The sequence below is a fragment of the Carassius gibelio genome, chromosome A15 (genome assembly GCF_023724105.1).
Source record: "Carassius gibelio isolate Cgi1373 ecotype wild population from Czech Republic chromosome A15, carGib1.2-hapl.c, whole genome shotgun sequence".
In the NCBI taxonomy this organism is placed as follows: domain Eukaryota; kingdom Metazoa; phylum Chordata; class Actinopteri; order Cypriniformes; family Cyprinidae; genus Carassius; species Carassius gibelio.
In genome coordinates, this window is record NC_068385.1 from 10,951,516 (window position 1) to 10,969,691 (window position 18,176).

The 18,176-nt window shown below is 36.9% G+C and overlaps 1 protein-coding gene across 1 annotated transcript in view; it reads left to right on the forward strand.

Annotated features, from left to right (window-relative positions):
- The first annotated feature begins 409 nt into the window (after positions 1-409).
- Positions 410-18,176, forward strand: part of LOC128029183 (replication protein A 70 kDa DNA-binding subunit) — a 21,875-nt gene continuing 4,108 nt past the window's right edge. Inside the window, exons 1-15 of the mRNA XM_052616793.1 lie at positions 410-574; positions 1,139-1,186; positions 1,581-1,659; positions 2,055-2,163; positions 2,408-2,496; positions 2,654-2,725; positions 5,144-5,261; positions 5,366-5,468; positions 5,552-5,620; positions 5,755-5,947; positions 6,509-6,645; positions 7,460-7,608; positions 13,617-13,749; positions 17,207-17,383; positions 17,836-17,943. Coding sequence (XP_052472753.1) covers positions 542-574; positions 1,139-1,186; positions 1,581-1,659; positions 2,055-2,163; positions 2,408-2,496; positions 2,654-2,725; positions 5,144-5,261; positions 5,366-5,468; positions 5,552-5,620; positions 5,755-5,947; positions 6,509-6,645; positions 7,460-7,608; positions 13,617-13,749; positions 17,207-17,383; positions 17,836-17,943 — 1,617 coding nt within the window. The 5' untranslated portion in view covers positions 410-541. The remainder of the gene's footprint in view (positions 575-1,138; positions 1,187-1,580; positions 1,660-2,054; positions 2,164-2,407; positions 2,497-2,653; positions 2,726-5,143; positions 5,262-5,365; positions 5,469-5,551; positions 5,621-5,754; positions 5,948-6,508; positions 6,646-7,459; positions 7,609-13,616; positions 13,750-17,206; positions 17,384-17,835; positions 17,944-18,176) is intronic.

Below are 18,176 nucleotides of genomic sequence, written 5' to 3' on the forward strand. Positions count from 1 at the left end.
ATAGGATTCTTTCAGATCCTATAACAATCCTCAGCATTACTAATAGAGAGATCACTTGCTCAACTCTTGGTTTTGCAAACATGTACTTCAGATTATTACTATTTTCTTTGCTGATCTTTTCTTGAAAATTGAAAAATATTTTTTTACCTCATGATAGAACACAAAACCTTTACAGTACATTAACAGAAAACTGGTGTATGAAATGAAAGATGTTATAGAAAAAATATTTATAAAAAAAAAAAAAACATAGGGCAGATTAAGTGGTCTTCAACATGCAAACAAAACAACAACAACAAAAATTCAGTGTATCAAAGCCGGAATAATACTGTATTATAGTTTGGTAAAAGAAAAAAGTCATTTTTATTATGAAGTTCAGCGGAAGTTGTTTGTAACAGGAAACGCGTCATCGTGTGTTACCCTTTCGCGCGTTTGGACTGAGTTGGCGGGAGGAGACTTGGAGAGTGCTGAACACCAGCGGCTGTCGTTGTTTATTGTCTTTACAAGGTTTAATCTTCGGTTCGCAAAATTGTTTTGTGAAAATATGACTGTTCGATTGTCAGAGGGGGCAATTGAGGTAAGAATAAGGCAGCAGGTTTATTACATCCTTTGCAAATATAAGCTCGCTAATTTAAGCGCGTTAGCCATCAAGTTTATATCCTGCGGTTTTGCACTATAACAGTACAACAATATAAAATCAATTAGTTATCGTTGACTTTCATGTTTGCTGAAGTTATTTTCACAATGGTTGCATGTTTTAAATGTGACGAGGTTAAATGGAATGAATAAAATGTTGCGTGCTAATTCACTAACTTGCAGCATAAATGCAAAGATCGTTTAATTTGTCCGCTCATTGTAAACTCATTGTATAAATTAAGTAACGTGAATTAACGTTACCCATTTTTAATTAAACATTGAAATATTAAGATAATATAATATATAATTATTATTTAAGCAGATCCATAAGAATGTCAGAGTTACTTTGCATGGAAAGTGGATTTAGTTTTTCTTCCCCAAGTTTTGAATGTGGGTGAAATAAGGCCAGGCATCTGAATTCAAATGTGCTAATGTTGATCTGATTTCTATGGTAATGCTTGAAAGTATTCTGTTTCTTAAGTGACTGTGCACTTTTTCTTTTCAGTCCCTGACCAAAGGAACTGAAGTCAACAACCCTGTTCTGCAGTGTGTGGTAACTGTCATATTTCTTGCAAACTCTTTACAAGTTAATCAAATTATTTTGTTTCTACATTTAAATTAAAGGGATGGTGATATCAAGGCAGATATTGCAGTTATGCATTGCATTAATGCAGTAATCAGATTTTGATATTTCTGAGACAAACGAAATGTAAATGTTACATTTATGTTTGCAAGCCATTAATTGTAACATTTCAAAAGGCCTAAAGGGAAACTTTAGGTGTATCAGTTTTTTTTCTCCTTTTTCTTTGTTCATAGCAGTAATATTTGTTAGTAATTAGTTCATATTTTGTTTGCTTACATTTTAGTTTCTTTGTTTGGTTAAAGCATCAGACCATTTATTTTTCATGCTAGTCTGTCAACTTTAATTTGTTGCATATTTTTTCCAGAACATTCGCAAGATTGATGGGGGAAATGGCCTGTCTCGTTTCCGTGTCATGATGAGTGACGGGCTGCACACTATGTCCTGTAAGTTAGATCAGTTTCCAGATGCCTTTAATTTACTTTGATATCTGTCCTTTAAATCGATTGGAATTTCCATGTCCAGGATGTTATTTTGTTTCTTAAGGTTCATATGTGGAGCTTTATGTTTAGATGGCCATATGTTGCAAAGCCATATATTTTTCTGCATTATTTTCTAGGTACACATAAATGTGCTTGTTAGGTGCTTATGTGTTTGAAAGCCAGTATTGGGATAATTTGGACAAGGAGTTTCTTTAAAGTTAGGAGTGAGTGATTCTTGCTGTTAAGATATAATGTTGTCTCATCATTGGGATTCAAACCTCAGCTATTCTATAAAAATGCAAATAGTCTGACACCATCTATTCTTTAATTGTTTTTGTCTGTTTTCTCCTTGCATCCAGCATTCATGCTCTCCACACAGCTCAATCCCATGGCTGAGCAAGAACAGTTGGCCCCTAACTGTGTGTGTATGCTGAAAAGAAGCGTCACTAATATTCTCAAAGATGGACGGTAAGCATTTGTCTCCTGATCGTGTTCTGATTTTCACAGTTGTTATTAATAGGGTCACTGCAGTGTATATATATACTTTTATAAAAATAAAAAAAAGTCGCTTTTCATCAGTCCAAACTTGCTGAATTATAGTATGAATTTCTTTATTTAAAAAAAAAAAAAAGATCTTACTGACATCAAAATTTTGAACAAGAACATTGTTTATTAATGCATCTTAACAATCTTTTATGTTTGATGTACACAGACGTGTGATAGTTATACTGGATATAGAGGTGATCAAGTCTGCTGACCAGATGGCAGGAAAAATTGGAGACCCAACTCCTTATGTGGAGGGTGAGAGTACATATGACATGTCAAATTTTATGCTCATATAAAACATTTTAAATTTAGCTTAGCTTTGAGGTTCTCTTATGTCAGTCGACTTTTTTAGAGGGGATTAAGGTGATGAAATTAATAATTTTCCTGCAATGTCTTAATTTGTGTGTTGTAGGCCAGTCAAAGCAACAGAGTACAGCTCCGGCTCCAACTGTGCGTCCATTACAGCCTCAGAATGGAAATGATGGTATGGGAAAACACAAAAATGTGTTCAGATTTTAGTATAGATATTTGTATATAAAACCCCTCAAATATGTATATAAATTAATTATATTAATGTGTTCCTGAGCTGTAATGCAGTAGCTGGGTTTTGAAGTTCTGAATTGATTGTATTTTAGATTACATGATTATTAAATTAAAATATATCAGTTGAAGAGACCATTTTCAAGATACTCATAGTTCCTTGAAAAGTGCTGATGCGTTAAAGTTCAGGAAAAAAAAATTCGTAACTATGGTAACTGATTTGAAAACTAACAACTGACCAACGGTTTTTAGGTCAACCTATGAATGAACTACTAATTTATCCAAACTACTTTTTATTTTTTCACTTTACTCTTTGCACCGTCTATCAGATATGTTTTAAACTTGTCATATGCTGGGTTATAGAAACAGTATGAAGTAGAACAACAGTAGAAAAGGTAGGAATCATATTGCTGGTACACAGCATCCCTTTAGTTGCTGTTCATGTGCTAATGAATGTCAGTAGATAATCATATCCTCTGAAATATTGTGCATTTATATATTTTCTATAATATTGTTATCACTGCAGGTTTTGCTTTTTTAATGCAGGCATTAATATTAAAATGAATATTAAAGGGGTCCTTCATTATGATTGAAATTTTTTTTAACTTTAGTGTGTAATGTTGCTTTTTGAGCATAAACAATGCAAAGGAAGTTGTTAATTACTGTTAGAAATTATTGATGCTGGGCAGTGATACATTAAAAAAAAATCTGGATTAATCGCATTATTGTCTGGGATTAATTGCATCATGCACAAAACTAATAATGTATTCAAAAGTAGTGTACAGTGCACTTTTTTCCATTTAAAAGTAGGCCCATTGCTATATGAACAAAAAGTGTAACAACATTTGGTTTGCAAACACTTTAAACAAATAAGGTGCTTTTTACAGCAGTGTTCATTTTACATAGTAGCAGTTAAAATATTGATTGTAGCCTAAATCTCAACTTATAACGTTAATGTAATTAAAATACACAAAAAGCCATTTGTCACTGCAGGACATTAACGATTAATAGAAAATATTTTATAGTTATAGAAAAACAAGTTATGCTCAGACTTGCATGATCGCGGGACCCATCACAGCATAGTGCAGCATGGGACAACACTTGATGGGCGGGTAGAGACTTGTGTGTGTGAGATGCGAGAGGATAATTATGTTGTGCTCACACTAGGCAATCTTAACCGTGCCGGAGTGCGTTTGACTCCCAAAGCCTGACTCGTTTGACTAATGTGATCGGTCCATTTATCAGTCCCTGGCTCGGTAGGAAGAGGTGGGCAAGAGCGCGGTTCATATATATATATATATATATATATATATATATATATAGATCAGTGAGCGGTAGCACTAACTGCGCTGGAGCACAGATCTTCTGATACATGCTGCAGGATTGCGTGAATATTTCTGAGTAGCAAAAGGGATAGATGTGTAAATCAATATATTGTGAGAGGGACGTGTGTTACTGCGTCCCATAGGACTCAAAACAATAAACCATAAAAGTTAACATAACAATGCACTCCACTCTGCTCTCTTCCTGTGCTATCGGAAACCTCCTATTTCCAACTTATAAAGTAATGATTACGGACATTGGTTTGTGAATGTTGATGCTTAGCCTAAATACCGTATTTTCCAGACTATAAATCACACTTTTTTTTTTTCATAGTTTGGCTGGTCCTGCGACTTATAATCAGGTGCGACTAATTTAACAAAATTAATTTGAAATTAACCAAGAGAAATGAACCAATAGAAAACATAACCGTCTACAGCCCAAGAGGGCGCTCTATGCTGCTCAGTGCTCCTGTAGCCTACACTGAACAGCATAGAGCGCCCTCTCGCGGCTGTAGATGGTAATGTTTTCTTTAGTTTCTTGGTTCTAAATAAATGCGACTTATAGTTTGATCCAACTTAGCCATAAGTATTAAACTTGAATGTTTAACATGTCCTGTGCTGTCAGTGGTGAATTTCAAACCATGTGAATTGTTAAAGAATATATAAATAAATATAGTTATATAGTGGAAACACCAAAACGTCTAGCCATCAAGTAGTGTTTGTTTGTTTGGTGTAAAATTCACAATCTGATTTTTGTTGTTTTAATTTAACTTTTATTCCCAAGAATAGAAAATCTTAATTTCATTCTCATTAACGTGCAGATACCAATTAATATTTTGATTTGTTTTTTTTGAGCACAGTCTAATTTTCTTTGACATTTTTAAGACGTTTTAATTCACACTTTCAAGATTGACACATAAGATTGTTTCAGAGGTGTTGTATCATTACAGTCAGTAATTATTTTAAAATTGTGCTCTTGGTGTCTGTGATTATGTCTGTAGTTCTTTGCAGTGACGTGTGGTTTTCTCTTCTCTCATTAGGTTCAATGAACAGACCTTCTGCTCAGAGCTTTGGGAAAAAGCCCATGGCTGCCCCCAGCACTCCTGGAGGCAGCTCAAAAGTTGTGCCCATTTCCAGTCTCAATCCATACCAGTCAAAGTCAGTCTAAATCTCACGTTTTTATTTTCAATCCAATTGACCGTTGAATATCACGTAACATATTGTGTTGGGCATAATTCATAAGAGTGTGTTGTTTTCTTCAGATGGACTGTTAGAGCCAGAGTCACCAATAAGAGTGCCATCCGCACATGGAGTAACTCCAAAGGGGATGGGAAGCTCTTCTCCATGGAGCTTGTTGATGAAAGCGTAAGCATTCATCATCAGTGATCAGATTAGAAGCTTGTAAGAGTGTTAAAATGCAATAACATCTTTATTTTGATTTATTATAGGGGGAGATTAGAGCAACTGGATTTAATAACGAAGTGGACAAATTCTACTCGATCATTGAGCAGGGAAAAGTAAGGCCTACTTTCTTTTTAGTTATGTTCTCATCTAATAGGGTGTGGAAGTAGGGCTACACAATTGATTAGAACAATAAAGTTATAATGTGGGTTGCTAACATGACTTGATTCATCCCTCTTGTTGTCCTCAGGTCTACTACATCTCAAAAGGCAGCCTGAAGATTGCTAACAAACAATTCTCCTCACTTAAGAATGATTATGAAATGACTCTCAATGGCGAGACAAGCATCATCCCTTGTGAGGACAGCCATGACGTCCCCAAGGTGCAGTGTGACTTTGTTTCCATTGCTGACTTGGAGTCCCGGGAGAAAGACACCATCGTAGGTGAGCATCTTCCCCGGCCAGTGTGATTGGCATCATCAATAACCAGCATTTTAATAATGAACAGCGATGGAGAAAGCAGCATGGCTTTCTGTAACAAATGTGTTGAGACCCAAGAGGTTGTGGTAATTATAGCGTTGATGAGCGCAATATTAATAATGCTTATGACAGTAATGGTCTGTGGCGCAGATTGACTTTGTGTCCCTGTCGGGTTCTAGCAGCACTAAAGGAGAAAGATACTGTCACTGGTAGAATGAAGTCAATAAGCATGCCTCTAATTATGGTAATGGCAGTTGGAGAACACCGAGGTCTAGCAGGCGTATTTCTTATCCGAGATTTGAGTCAGGTGCTGGCAGTGATTTGTGAAATGCTCCTAATGGCAGCTGAATGATTTATAACAGCTTCTGATATGAGAGGATTACGATGGTGTGCTGTAATGGAGCATTGAAGGGTGATGTGGAATTGCATTTTGGATGAGTGGTATAGTCATCCCAAACCTATTTACTGTTGGTAAATTGGGGGGAGAAGCAGTGTTGTAAACCCACGTGGTGTGTGTGATTGCAGATGTGATTGCAGTTTGTAAAAACACAGAGGATGTGACGCGCATCACGACCAAGAACAGTCGAGAGGTTTCGAAGAGGAACATCCAACTGATGGACATGTCCGGCAAAGTCATCCAGCTCACCATGTGGGGTAACGATGTACGTAACGGATCAGATCAATCTTTATTTATTTTACATTATTCAGTGCCTTGTAGTACAAAATAAAATTATTTTGTAAAATTAGTTAATATTGTGATAAATTTAATGCTTAAGATTATTATTTTTCTGTGGACCGTGAAGTTGCATAAAGACTCATTAAAGATTTTAATGTTTCACATTAGAAATCATCCTTCATTCTAATATACAGATTTGTTTCTGAAGAAACATTATTAGCATTTTTAATATTCGTTTTTAGTATCAATGCTGTTTCCATAAAAAAATATTAAACAGAACAACAGTACTTTTTATTTCTCTTTTGATGGGAAGTTCAAAAGAACAGGGCTTATTTCAAATAGAAATATTTTGTGACATAAATGTCTCTACTGTCACTTTTATCCAATTTAATGCACACTTGCTGAATAAAAGTATTAGTTTCCTTCAAAAAAGAAAACATAAAAATAAATTTTAGACTGCAAACATTTGGATGGTAATGTAATCTCAGTTGATTGGAATCCTCATGCAAACAGTGACATCCAGCCCTAAACAATCGGATTTTGTACCAGATGATGTTTTTGTCAAGCATTTGGAGAAACTTCCCTCTCCCATTACAGCTGCCAGATGTCGGCTTCTGTTTGTCATGTCAGCCATTGTCATCCAATCAGGATGTGCCATAAAAGACCAAATGCTTAAAACCAGTTAGATGGTAAATACTTAAGGATCCTTTGCACTGCAAAGATAATTATCAGACTGTAGGAGGAGTATGAGCAGTTGTTCGGTGCTTAACTATTTCTCTTTTCTTTCCCTCAATCTCCAGGCAGAGACGTTTGATGGCAGTGGGCAGCCTATCTTGGCCATTAAGGGAGCAAGATTGTCTGACTTTGGTGGGCGTTCTCTCTCCACTCTTTACAGCAGCACGGTCATGATCAACCCCGACATTCCTGAGGCATACAAACTGCAGGGATGGTGAGTGATTTTTCTCTCTGTTTCAGAGAAAATACGCAGCATCTGTTGTTAAGTGTTTGTCCTAGATGAAACAGATGCATTCTGATGCGCTTCTGTTTTTATTTCTCCACTTGTGAGAATTGGGACGAGCAGAGAGCAGACACTAAAATGCACACTCTAGAACTCTGAGAGGGTGAGCATGCTCATGCCTTTGATATCAAGATTAGCTCTATCAGCGGTGCTCTGGTGGGCTTTGCATTCAGGCTGATATAGGAATGCAAATCATGGCTAATCCCCATGGCTAAAGCCAAGATGTTCAATTTCCACTGGTGGACTCGTGTGACCTGGTTCCTTTGAGAACAGGAATGTTTATTTCTGCTTTGGGAATGTGCAATAAGGAAGATGAGGAAACAATGGCACTGAATGCTTTGTTGAGAGATGGTGTTGTTATAAATACTTGAATACAAGGCAGTAGCGCCAAATATATTATGGCTGTCTGTGTTTTTCCAAGCACAGGAGCTGTCTTAATCCTCAGATCCTTATTGGCTACTGAAGGAATTGAAAAACTCTTGTGACTCATTTAATGTTCTCCTCTGCTTTATCTTGCCAATTTAGGCGTTTTTTGGGACTGCCAAATTTATAATTATAAATCTTATAAATATCTCGAATAGACCAGTCACCGTTATTACATAATCACCAGATTGTGATCATTTGAGTGAACAACAATCATTGTACACTTTCAGTTTTATGTAAATATGGTTGATGAACTGGAATCATCTCAGTTCACAAATTTTGCTTTAACTACATTTTCTACTATTACATTAAAAATAGTATGAATAATGAAGTGTACCACTAAATCTTTATATATTCATAAATAAAACATTTTTATGGAGCAGTTCCACATGCAAATAAAAAAAAATATATATTCCACTTTTGCCCAGTTTAATAGTTGTTTAAAAAAAGATGCGTGTATATATATTACACTATGAAGTGACATGAACACTCCTACAGTTTTCAACCTCAACATTCTTCAAAATAGAAAAATCATACAGGTTTAATTGGAATGTAATGAGGATGAATAAATTACCAATTTAATTTCAATGAACTATCCCTTTAAATGCTCTGTGTGCTATTCATGAAGTGATATTCAGCTTTAAACCTCACTTAACCCTGTTTGTTCTAGTGCCACACTGATAAAGGGATACTCCACCTCAAAATGACAATTTTGTCATTATAACTTAACCCCATGTCATTCCTAACCCGTAAAAGCTTTGTTTGTCTTCGGAACACAATTTAAAGTGGGGGTGAAATGCTATTTCATGCATACTGAGTTTTTTACACTGTTAAAGAGTTGGATTCTCATGCTAAACATGGACAAAGTTTCAAAAATTAAGTTGTACGTTTGAAGGAGTATTTTTGTTCCAAAAAAACCTCTTCCGGTTTGTCACAAGTTTCGGAAAGTTTTTTTCGAGTATGGCTCTGTGTGACGTTAGATGGAGCGGAATTTCCTTATGGGTCCTAAGGCACTTCTGCCGGAAGAGCGCGCGCTCCCGTATAGCAGAGCACTGAGAGCACAACAGACGTTCACTGATCGGAGCGAGAGCGTTGCGAAAAGTCACAAAAGAAGTGTGTTTTTGGTTGCCAGGGCAAGACAACCCTGCACAGATTACCAAAAGAGAAACCGCATTAAGGGACCAGTGGATGGAGTTTATTTTTACAGAGCATCAACGGAGCTGAGCAAGTGTTTGTGTTTGTTCCCTGCATTTCAAAGATGCTTGTTTTACAAACAAGGCCCAGTTTGACGACGGATTTGCATATCGTTTATTTGTTAAGGATCAACGAAAAAGGGTCACGATCGTGTGTTGGAACCACATGCGGTGAGTAAAACTGCTTCAAATATCTCGGTGTTGTTAACTTAGCTATCAGCGCGTAAGCACATCAAGTAAACAACATGCGATGTTGTCATCAAACTGCACTTTTCACATGTACAGCTTAAAAAAAAAGACGACATAAAGTGGGACTTAGTCATTTTCCAAAACCGCTAAGCAAATATATAGTTTCAGTACATACCACATAGAGACGCCTTTGCTGATGCTGCTCTTGTTTAATTTCAGCCTCTGGATCTGTGTCACAGCTTCCAAACGCTCTCAACGCAAAAGCCTACTGGCGCTCGTGATTCTTTAGCTCCGCTCACACGTCACGCCTCTAGGCGCTCGTGTTTTTCCGGGAAAAATCGGTACAGACTATCTTTCTCTTATAAATATAATAAAAATAAAGACTTTTTGGAGTTATGAAGGATGCAGTACTACTCTATAGGTACTCAAGATTAACAGGATATTGAGTGAAAACGAGCATTTCACCCCCCCTTTAAGATAGTTTGGATGAAAACCAGTAGGCTTTTTACTGTCTACTAAATAACGACTTTAATCAACAATTCCAACTTGATGTGGAAAACACTCAGAAAACTTAGTCGGCCAACGAACAAAAATGACCATTATGTTGGTGTGTTCCGGGCTTAATAGCCTACCTGGCTGAAGCCATCCATGAGTGTCTCTCTTCATTCTCCCTGCAGGTTTCAATCAATTGCTTTCCGTGTGCTCCATTTATTTACCTCCCAGTATCACAGACCCCCAGCCTTGAAGGGAAATAAGATGAAAGCGGTGCATAACAGGGCTGCAGAGTTGAATTTCACTTTATTTTCTGCCACTTCTTTTTTTGCACAGTTTGACGAGCGATTACAACCTCTGTTTCACCAGCCTCTAGTCTGCAAGTTTGAGAGTCTAATTATTTTGGGGGGTTCTGAAGGCTTCATTTACATAATGAGGGTAGTGGAATGTGACTGAACACAGCGGGGTGAGGTAGTGATCTCACAGCAGCTTTCCTTAAATTCCCAGAGTGCCAGCTCGAAGCTTCTGGTTTCTATGCATGGCTGTGCGTTGGGCTTAGACCCGGTGTATTTCCTTGCATTTTGAGGGCCTAAAAATGCTCTTTGTCAGCGACGTTTCAGAACTTCAGTTTTGCTGATCCAGTCATAGGTAAGTTCAGCTGCTTAGTCTCTGAGCTCACGTCTGTCCTCTTTTCACTTGGAGAGCCAGAGGTAATGAGCTTTCAAATCATGGGCCAACGCACAGCGTATGGCCTCTTGGCCAGCTTTCTAAAGGTCCAGCGGGCCACTGTGGAATCGATAGATGCCCTTCAATTAGTAGAGCTGCAGTAAGTGCTATTTTGAACCTGGAGGTGTTGTTGAGGTCTGCAGCATGAGGACTCAATCAGCCACTTGACACATTGTGCCAGTTTTCTACTTCAGAGACCTCTTAAAGTTGTAGCTTTATTTTACAGCTTTTATATTAATTTTTTCTGCCATCATTGGTTAAAAATGTGCTAGAAAGATGCACTCAAGTTTTTGCTTATTTTTTCCCCCTTGAAATTTATTCAGTTAAATATCCTGTATTAGTTGGAAATGCTTTGAGTAAAATGCGTGAACAAACAGGTTGTAAAAAATAAAGAATGGGGCCCATTTTTGTTCTGCTAAGATGTAGGCTCAGTGGGATTTAACCTTGAAGTCTGGTCCTCATGTTGGGGTATTCAATTAACTTGTGTGTTCATTCATTCCGGGTGTGTATTCACTGCTGTGTGTATGCACTTTGGATGGGTTAAATGCAAAGCACGAATTCTGACCATACTTGGCTGAATGTCACGTCACTCACTCACTCTTAATCACATTGATTGAGGATCTTTCTTTCTCACGCTCCAGAGCTCAATGTAGAGAGTTGTTCTCAATATAATAATAATCAAGGAATAAGACATGGTTCTGACTGTATTATCTTGTGTAATAGATATTACCAGTCAATATATTTTTTGGACATTTTTTATTTTTATAATATATCGGCATTATACATTTGTAATGTCTTAGCCTGGGAAGTCGTAGGTATTTGAGTTTGTATTGTTCTTTCAATGCTTAGCTCTAAAATGTTTAATTGGCAAGCAGTTGCTCTTTGTCACCTCTATTAGTTTTAGTGTGGCAGTCAGTGTGCATATTTGCTCAAAGCTTCCATAATCTATATAGACTAACCCTTAATTATACTAGAAGATGGTTATGTCAGCATTTTGATGCGAGTCATCTTTTGTCCAGTAGATGGCGTCAGAGACTAGGACCACTGTTGGTCTGCTCCTTTAGCAGTGTGGACTTCATACTCCACCATCAGTCACACCTCCTCCCTCTGCCACTCTCACCCTGTTCATTATCATTCATTCTCATTCACTGATGCACTCTTACTCATAGGTTGCCAATTACTTTGACTGGCTTATATTCGACAGACTTCTCAGAGGCAGTGGAAACTCTCCTGCCTCCACCAAATCCAATTTGAGATCTTAAGTAAGGCTCACTAGTTTCAGTTACTGTTTTGTTTAAATAAATTTTTTGGGGTTATTTGCTTGGCTTGCACATGAGCAAAGTCTTCTGGGAACATTGTACTGTACAATGAGCTTCAAGAGAATTCATGCTGCCATGCTGTTTCCAGGTCAAAAGAATAGTTGATCCAAAAATGAAAATGGGTATTGTTTACTCACCCCGATATCATTCCACCCCAGTGTTATTTTCTTCTAAGCTTTTCCAAATAGCAAAGAGGATTTATACTGCCGAGTTCCATTAAAGCAGTCCGTATGACTGGAGTGTTTATATTCTAAGTGTTCTGATGCCATACAGTAGCAATATGTGAGAAACGAGCTGAAAAATCATAAAATATCACATTTTCAAAAACTGCAATTTTTCCAAGTCATTGAGAAACAGCCCTCAACCAAGACTTGATGACATTCCTTCATAGATCCTTAATTTTCTTGCCTCTCTTACAATTCCTGTCACGAGTATATCATGTCCTCTGTCATGTGACAAGTCCGTTCAGTGCTCAATCTTGCTGCTTTCCACTTGTTGTCTGCTCGGCTCAGTTCAGACACGCTGCACTGAACGCCAGACTGTCACTCCAGTGCTCTAAAGCACATGCCATTTCCAGTTTGCTCCTCCGGTGTTCATTCTGCCTTGATGGCACCACCCTTTATCCATACAATCAGGCCCAGTCTGCCAATTACCGCACACAGTCTGGTCTTGGCCATGTGAAGCGTTTGTTTTATTCTGCTGTATTGTTTATTTTTTATGACTCATTCGCAAGATTCGCAATTAGTTTCGTGTTTTATTCCAGCGTAGTATCAGTTAACATCAGTTGTATGACTATGCTGGTCTTTTCTCAATATCCACTTTTCATTGAAGTGTGCTGAAAACACTGGGGACAAAAAATAAATTTTATTAAATTATATTTAATATATTTAATATTTAATTTGTCAGAAGTTGGCTGATCCTTTTGGCAACGCACGACTAGCGCTATATTTAGGGAATTATTCTGGGAAGTACATAAGTGCGGTCATATAACAAAGAAGCTGAAAATTAAGGTTATATACCATGCTTTAGATTTCAACACATTTTTCAGTTTGCAAACACAGCACAAGCAGCCAGGGCCACACGCTTGTCTATTTACGTGGATCTTTTCAATTAGTCGTGCCTCCCAGAACAAGCCCTGAACCCTTGTATTTACTGATTCAAACCATCCTACTCCTCTGTTAACCAGACCTGTGGTCTCTAGATTATAATGCTGTATTGATTCCTCAGACACACTGCTTCATCCTGAGTGAGCTTAGTTTTTTATTCTGTCTCTCCAACCTCATCTGTCCAGCCAATCCGGAGCATGAGTGGAAATGGGTTTCTGATTTCACCATTGCAACCCTGACCCCATCTTCCAAAACCATTCCTACACTGTTGATTTGTTTCACAAGTGTCCCCCAGCATCTCTGTGGCTGCCGCTGCTGTTTTTCCCTAGCTAAAGCTGATCTCTGTCTCTGTAGATAAAGTTGAGATATCCGCTTATCTGCCTGAACAGATGAGTTATTGCCTTGTATGTAGAAATGAACAGATGTTTGACTGATTTTTTTTTTTTTTTTTTTTTTTAATTTACAGCATTTTTTGTCTTGTTTGTTTACAGGTATGATAAGGAAGGACATGCTATAGATGGCCAGTCGATGACTGAGTTAAGAGGACCTGGCGGCGGTGGTGGAAACACAAACTGGAAGACACTTGCGGAAGTCAAGAATGAGCACTTAGGACATGGAGACAAAGTATGTCGCCACACATTAAGATTAGACTCAATTATATATTTTTTTCTCTGTGAAGAATGCATCAGAATACATTTCCAAACAATTGCATTTATTTTATTAACTTTCATTTATATAAAACTTTCATAAAATTAAGTTTCTATCTCAGATTTATGTTTTATAAATATTTTTAAAGGGATCTTGTGATGAGGGAAGTTTTTTTGGTCTAAAATAAGTTTTTGATTGGCTCATTCTAAAATAGTTAGAATTCTTTCGTCAGAAACCTACAACACTTGACTGTCCACATTTACACATTAATAGTGCTAATTATAATGTAGTATATAGCATACTTATGTGTGTAGCAAAACTACAGCAATGAACAGACTGTTTAATTCCAAGGGTCACAGAGAGGGTGGAAAATGGCCGTATAAAAATGACTCGTTTTAGTGCTAAAAAAAATAACAGAAAATGGAATGATTAAGCCATAATTATGACCCTTTTTTAGAAATCCCTTGTCTTGTGGAGCATAACTTTATTAGGGTGTCTCATTGTCTGTTCATCTGGTTAGTTGTAATCCGTTGGTCCTGCGTGACACCATGTTCTGAAACAAGAGAGCGATGCAGTCATTTAGCTACACTGTTACTTTTCTCTCTGCTCATTAATCATGCATTGCAATGCCCTTCCCATCTTCCCAAGGTGTGTGCTTAAGCATTATTCACATTCAGCACTGGAGATAGAGTATGGAGATTACCAGGACTCCATTTACTAAGCTTAATAATTAAGAGATTATACTACAGATAAGATGCATAATAAATCTGACCTTGTCTGCTGCCTATTTTTTTTTTTTTTATATATGTGGGAGTAGTTTTGTCTTGATACCACAGTTTTAGTAGTTGATACCAGTACCAGAGATTATTTTATATTAATTTGCAATTATAGATGACTATTGCAATACTACAGCTAGGGCTGTGACGGTCGCCGTGAAAACCGCGTCACAACCATTTTCAACTGCCACTGGCAGTAGTCCACATGACGTCACGCGCTCAATAACTAGCATAATACGAAATTGCAAATTGTTTTATTTAGACTATAAGTCTATGGTAATTCACATCACACATCAAACGCCATAAACAGCGTTTCCTTTAGATAAGCAGGCTTGAGTGCAGAAAATACAGTATGCATTCAGCAAATTTGTTTTGTGTTGGAATACCAAATACTACATCACGATCTGGAGCCATCCATTCATTCACATTTCCACAGTGGAGATAACCACAAAATCCCAAATTTACAGCACACTTCAGCTTTGTACACTGAAACTGGAATTGGGAAAAAAAAATTAATCTGTCATTGCTAGCAGCAAACTATATTAATGGCAACATAAATTGCGTGCATTAATGCTAGTATGTTCAGTCACGCAGGATTTGTTCAGAGATGAAGACGGTCTAGCGGTCGGTATATAAACTCAAAAAGAAACAACTGCCATGATTCTTGTATTATTATTATATTTTTTTTTAAGTATCGATATTCTGTTTTTGAGAATTGATAGAGTATCAAACAAAATATCGCGATACGTGTATTTATATTTACTTGCACCCCTATTAGAAAGTTCAGAAGAACAATATCTGAAATAGAAATCATTTGTAACATTATAAATTGATAAATGTAAAGCATCCTTGCTAAATAAAAGTATTAAATTCTATAATTTCTTAAATCATACTGACTCCACATGTTTGAATGGAATGTTGTATAATGTTACAAAAGCTTTTTATTTCAGATAAATGCTGATCTTTCTATTCATAAAAGAATCCTGAAAAATTGTGAACTGTTTTAAATATTGATAATCGGCATATTAGAATGATTTCTGGATAATGTGACACTGAAGACTGGAGTAATAAAGCTGAAAATTCTGATTTGATCTTAGGAATATATTACATTTTAAATGCCGTATTTTCCGGACTATAAGTCACACTTTTTTTTCATAGTTTGGCTGTTCCTGCGACTTATAGTTAGGTGCGACTTATTTATCAAAATTAATTTGACATGAACCGAGAGAAAGGAACCAAGAGAAATGAACCAATAGAAAACATTACCGTCTCCAGCCAGGGCGTTCTATGCTGCTCAGTGCTCCTGTAGTCTACACTGAAGACATAGAGCGCCCTCTCGCGGCTGGAGACTGTAATGTTTTCTCTTGGTTCTTGGTTCTATATGAATGAGACTTATAGTCCGAAAAATACGGTAATAAATATTGTACAAATTTACTGTTTTTGCTGTACTTTGGATCAAATAAATGCAGGCATGGTGAGCAGGAGAGAATTCTTAAAAATTAAAAAAATAAAAAGCATTAAAATTCTTACTAATCCAAACTTTTGACTGGTAGTATAGACTGATTTTTCTTATATATTGAAATAAAAAGTGCTTTAGCCAGTATAAAGAGTATGAAAAGTGTTGCAGAAAAAAATCGACAAAATATTCATTCATTTAAAACACCCGCGATGTGTTTCGATTTTGAAACGTGCAGTGCTCATGTTTATTTAACAAAGTCAAATGCCACAAATAAATCAATGTATGGGAAACACTGGGTAATGCATTCCGAAATATCAGAAATGTTTAAAAATCATATCACTGTTATTAAATATATATATATATATATATTGCGATACATATTGATATTATTGTCCAGCCCTATAACAGGGCTGAATGGTTGAGCTTGATCAATGTAATTAAACATAAAAATTATAGGATATTTTACATGCAAACAATTATTTAGCTATTAGATATTTTACTCTTTATGCTGTTATTTTATTGTAAGATAATACTTTATCTGACACATCTTATGATTCTAAAAACAAAAACATTGGTGTATGTGCATATAAAGCTTTCAGAAAAGTCAGAGATACCTGAGTGTACTGTCTTTGCAGGAAATGATAAAAATAATTCCTTGTATCGCTGTCTTTTCATCTCCAGCCCCAGTGGCTGTGCACTTCCTGTCCTCCCATTGTCTCTTCTGCATACATTTAGCACAGAGCCTTTGACCTCCCCTCCAGGTGCTCTACGGCTGCTGTTTCACTTCTGCATTCAGCCCAGTTCAAAAGCCCTTTTAATGTTTATGCATATCTCTGGTTTTGCATATCCCACTTTTAAATGAATACAGGCCAGTTTCTGTTTTGCTTTTCAGCTTGGCCCTTTTTGCAGGCAGGTTTCATTTAGTTTTTAGTTTTTTAAACTATATATCATGTTAAGTTCTGCATCTGCCACCTAACAAACAACATTAGGTATTTTTTACTATAGAATTGGTAGTTAGAATGTGCAGTACCAGTCAAAAATGTGTACACACCAACTGTCTTTACTATAGTGCAAAATGGAAATAAACTTCTAACTGTGTTTATTAGAATGAGCTTTGGGTTGCAGAAACAGTACTGTCACCTTTTCCGCTCGTATAGTGTTTTATTTTTAAGCAATGTCAATGGTCTTCTCTTCCCAGGCTGATTATTTCTCTTGCATCGCCACCATAGTCTATATCCGTAAAGAGAACTGCTTGTATCAGGCCTGTTCCAGTAAAGACTGCAACAAGAAGGTGGTGGACCAGCAGAACGGCATGTACCGCTGTGAGAAATGCGACAAAGAGTTCCCCGACTTCAAATACCGTCTCATGCTCTCGGTAAGGGACTTGCCCTTGGCTCCCATGCCTCTTCTAATATAACATATTTACCTCCTCCAGTCAGTATTCTCTGGTTGTCCTAAAATAAGTATCTATGCCATCCCCTTTCTGCTCTTATAGTAATAGTTAACTATAGTTATTTCTAAAAATGAATTCGTAACCAGAGTTGTTGTTTTCCTGTTCTAAATGCATTGTTCATTGGAGGTCACCTTCTATTCGTCAGCTCAGACATTTTGTTGATTGCCCCGTTTTTTTAGAAGCTGCATGCAAATTCCAGGACAGGAATTTGGTGTCTTTAACTCTGGATCTCATGTACATGGCTTCTAATTTTTCAGATCTTCACCACCAAATTTGTCAATTCAGCCTGGCCTTTGTTCGTTGGACATGACTTCTGGCCAGCTAGGAGTGAAATAGTTTTGTGCTATTTATTAATTGTCCTTTCGTTATGGCAGGCCAACATTGCTGATTTTGGAGACAACCAATGGGTGACTTGCTTTCAGGACAGTGCAGAGACCCTCCTGGGCCAGAATGCAAGTTATCTCGGCCAACTCAAGGACTCAGTGAGTTTCTTTATCCTGCCTGCTTCTCACTCTCATTTTTATAAGTTTTCCATCCATGTGGTACATGAAAGTGTGGCCTCGACTATTGGACAGCATATTAAAGAGACACTCTGAGAAGTAGCACATTGTGTGTGCATTAGAGTTTTTTTTTTTTTTTTTTTGTGACGTTTATTAAAAAGGCTTTTAAGCCCTAGGATTTTTAACAAGGTCTTACTCAAAGAGGTTGATTAAAT